Source organism: Sitodiplosis mosellana, unplaced genomic scaffold, assembly GCF_009176505.1.
Source record: "Sitodiplosis mosellana isolate CC-2019 unplaced genomic scaffold, AAFC_SMos_1.0 Smas_scaffold_1224, whole genome shotgun sequence".
Classification (NCBI taxonomy): Eukaryota; Metazoa; Arthropoda; class Insecta; order Diptera; family Cecidomyiidae; genus Sitodiplosis; species Sitodiplosis mosellana.
In genome coordinates this window covers 1-4067 of record NW_022596466.1, presented here as the reverse complement: position 1 = coordinate 4067, position 4067 = coordinate 1, and the positions used below count along the sequence as shown (strand labels likewise).

The 4067-nt window shown below is 38.3% G+C and overlaps 1 protein-coding gene across 1 annotated transcript; it reads right to left on the bottom strand.

Annotated features, from left to right (window-relative positions):
• Window positions 1–2210: 2210 nt before the first annotated feature.
• On the bottom strand, window positions 2211–2828 carry LOC129571075 (uncharacterized; the record flags this gene model as incomplete). Its single annotated transcript, XM_055450845.1, has 1 exon — window positions 2211–2828. A coding segment is annotated over exon 1 (618 nt), but the record flags the coding sequence as incomplete, so codon positions are not given.
• Window positions 2829–4067: the final 1239 nt, after the last annotated feature.

The window sequence follows — 4067 nt, the reverse complement described above, 5'->3', positions numbered from 1 at the left end:
TTCATTATTGTTCGATTCCAGTTAATTCAAAATTATGTCAATAGACATTCTCCGGGCCACCTTTAGCGTGACTGGCGGTGCTCTAAACGGCGAGTCAAATCTTCAGATAGATTTGGCATCGAAATTGCACGTGGTAATCTGATTCGTCTATTACCCCTGATGAAATTTACAACGTAGAATATCAAGCATACAACGATGAACAGAGTGAAATAGTTTACTGAATAGTTATGAATGTCATGAATGTCGATTTTTTCCTTTAATTTAGATTGATTTTCGATGAATTTTAACTGATTTTGTAGTTTAGTCAAATTAGTTCTGGCAAATTCGATCAAATTCGTTGTTCCGTTTGAAATGAATGGCTCGTACGAAGTGAGATTGAATTGGAAATTCGGAATAATGAAATCATGTGGCGCGCGCTCTAAACTCTTTTGGGGCATTAATTCAAAATTATCACCCCGAAGTACGCAATTGTCGTTCAATTTTAGGGTTCCAGAGCCAATAGCGCTGTGGTGATTTACACTATCGCCGCAAATAGATATGAACTTTTCCACATGCTTACAGAAAAATAACCAATTGTTCGGCTCTTCGAGTTCTAACCATTGGTAACGCAAATTTACCTTGGATAACTCGCAATTCGAGTTGGCTTCATGATTAAAGAGAGACCACACACAAGATTTGAATTGGCTGGTTAGCCACTTGCGGGGCTCGAAGCAGATGACCATGTCATCTGACTGTTTTTTGCATTTCAGTTCATGCTTGTTTCTAATCAATTGATATTTTTGCCGATTTAATGACGCGATAATGACTTCGAATTTAGCATTTATTTTCAGAGTGTCGTCATTGTATACAAATGGCGTTTCATACATATGATACAATTGAAACCTTTCGTCGCTTATCAATGGAATGGCAATTCGAAAAAATAGTGTCTTATTTGTGACAAACGGAGTGATGGTTGCCAATTTGTAGAAATCGGTTCCATCCGGAGGTGCCTGTTGGTCTGATAAATATTCACTCATTATATTTAATTGACCCTTTACTTGAGCAGGAGTTATTAGATGATGATCGATATGATTTTTTCTAGCGCCAGTAAGTATGTCCAACATGCTATCTTGTTGATGCTCATAATCAGAGATCATTTGTAAAAGATACACAGACATAGTATGAAAATGCAAAACTGCTTGCTGGTCATTGGTTTGAACACGTACCAAACCTGCTAGATTTATTATGCTTTCTCTCTGATTTATGATTTCCCGCTCATCTTTTTTGATTATATTCATAGTGGAATTTAAAACAGAAGTGTGGTTTTACAAAAGAGTGAGCAAATGTTCGTTATTTGATTCCAATCTTGACATATCGAGAACGTATTCTCGTCCGAATCGAGAGTCTAAAACTCCAAATAAATCGCCAGCAATGTTTCCAACAATGTCAAGTAACGCTCTTTCTGCTCGATGATGCTTAAACGATACTATTAACTCATTTCGTTCATTGATGTCGTTGATACGATTTTCAATTAGTTGACAAAGAGATTTGCATGAGCTTTGCCCCGCCAGTTTTTGATTGCATACGTTTTCTAAATCATGTAAACTTCTTTCCATCATCGATGCTTCGTTGAGAAATGATTTCATGTTTACATAAACAATCGAGTTCCAATTGGTGTAACTGAACTTTGCATGCGAAATTTGTTCGAAAAACAAACCCGGCGAGGTGTCAAATTTATTCAATTTGAACGGAACGATTTGATTTGGGTGAGCATTCACTTGAATCACAAAAATTGCAAGCAATGCCGTTATTATCGGAATGACATTAAATGTTTGTTTTGCCGGTTTGGATTTTGTAACCCGTGCTTTACTCGCTGTTTCAGTTTTTGCAATGTGTGCTTTAATTGTTGCCCGGGTCTCCGCATCGTATTCAATCGGCAACGGAGCGATTTTGGTTATTGGTCGAGTGAAAGTGTTATTGCGCATTTTAAGTGTTACCACTCTCGTGAGTGCGTCATGACCCTTGTGCACGTCGATTACGCGCGCCATTGGCCAAGAGCATGGTGGTGAATTCTCATCTTTTACCAAAACTAATTCATTCAATTTTGGCTCTTCTTTTTTCGTAAACCATTTTGATTTGGTTTGCAATTCATTTAGATATTCCGTTTGAAAATTTTTCCAAATGTTTTGACTCATTTTTTGCACCAATTGCCAACGTGAAAGCCAGTTTACGTTCGATTCGATGTAGCTTTCGTCGGGTGGTGCCAGTAACGGTGCCCCAATCAAGAAATGTCCAGGTGTTAGGCAATCGATGTCATCAGGGTCAGTAGATAGTGCACAAAGTGGTCTTGAATTTGCACATTCTTCAAATGTTAGCGCAGTTTTTCCGATTGTTTTTATTAAATGAGTCTTTGCAACTTTCACACCAGCCTCGGCGAGGCCATTGAAATGAGGCGCACCATGCCAAGAAATGCCTTGCTTTGAAAGTTCATCGCAGATTGTTTTGAACTCTTCTTTTTCGATTTCAAATAAATCACTTAGATCTTTATTAGCTTTTACAAAGTTTGTGCCATTGTCACTGTTGAAGCTCTTGATCATTCCACGACGCGCTACCAATCTGCGAACGGCAGCTATGAACGCGTCGGCTGTTAAATCTGATACTAGTTCGATATGAAGTGCCTTTGTAGCCATACAGACAAATATTGAAATGTAAGCCTTAGAAATTTTACCAGCCCTACCTTTTGCCGTTTTGTATGGATTTGCACCGGTGTAGTCTACTGCTACGTTGGTGAATGGCTTTTCAACAATGTTTACGCGATTGGCCGGCAAATCTGCCATTAATTGTGACATGGTTTTTTGTCTTTGTTTGAAGCAAGGAATGCAACGATGCAAAATTTTCTTTATTTCTGTTTGTGCATTCACAATCCAAAACTGCTGTTTGATGATTGCTTCAGTGGCTTTCGCTTCACCGTGCATGCATAATAAATGAAAATGACGAATTATTAAAGTTGTTACGCTATTGTTTTTTGGTATTAAGATTTGATGTTTTCGTCCAAACACCAAATCCGAATTTCGTAGTCTGCCACCTACGCGCAGAATGTTATTTTCATCTAAGAATGGGCTTAGTTTCAGAATGTTACTTGAAAAATTTACTGATCTTTTCTTCATTAATTCACTTATTTCGGCACCAAATGCCTCCCGTTGAATGATTTTTATTATTGCTGTTTCCGCTAAATTTAGCTCATCAGCCGAAATCGGAGACAATGCTTTGGGCCCCTGTTTTGCTTTGCATAACGATGCAAAACGAAAACAGTATGCGATTATTCGTTTCATTTTGTTGAACGACGAGACTTCAGGAAGAATTTGTTCGTTTGAAATTGGAGAGATTTCTACACTTAATGCGAGTGATTCAATTATTGGGTCAACGTTATTTAAATGACTTGCATTGTTTGCATAGTAATTGTTTTCACGCAAAAACTGTGGGCCATTCCACCACATTTCATGTCTCAGCAATTCCGATGGCAACATGCCGCGTGAAGCGCAGTCTGCTGCATTTTTGTCAGTGGTAACATGATACCAGTTTTTTGTTCCAATTGCCTTATCTATTGCACAAACACGGTGTGCGATAAACTTTTTGTATCGCTTCGGATTTCCTCGAATCCAATCGATGACTATTTTTGAATCGGACCAAAGAAAATTTTTGCTGAAATTTATGTTTGTTGCTTTTAAAACGCCTTTCGTCAATTTGGCAAGTAAATTTGCTGCACACAATTCCAATCTCGGTATTGTGAGTGCGTCTTTCGTTGTTTTCAGAGGAGCTACTTTATTTTTTGCGATTAATAATCGCACCGTGTTTTGCGTGACGTTTTTAATGTAAATCACAGCTGCGAATGCTGGTTCCGCTGCGTCACCGAAACCATGCAACTCCATGACATCCTCAGGATTGTAATTTATCCAACGTTCCACTCTGATGTCATTAATGAGATGCAATTCGCTTTTTATTTCCAACCATTTTTCAGCGATTTCTTTCGGTACAATTTCATCCCAATCGACGTTTTTCTCCCACAACTTTTGTACCAAAATTTTCGC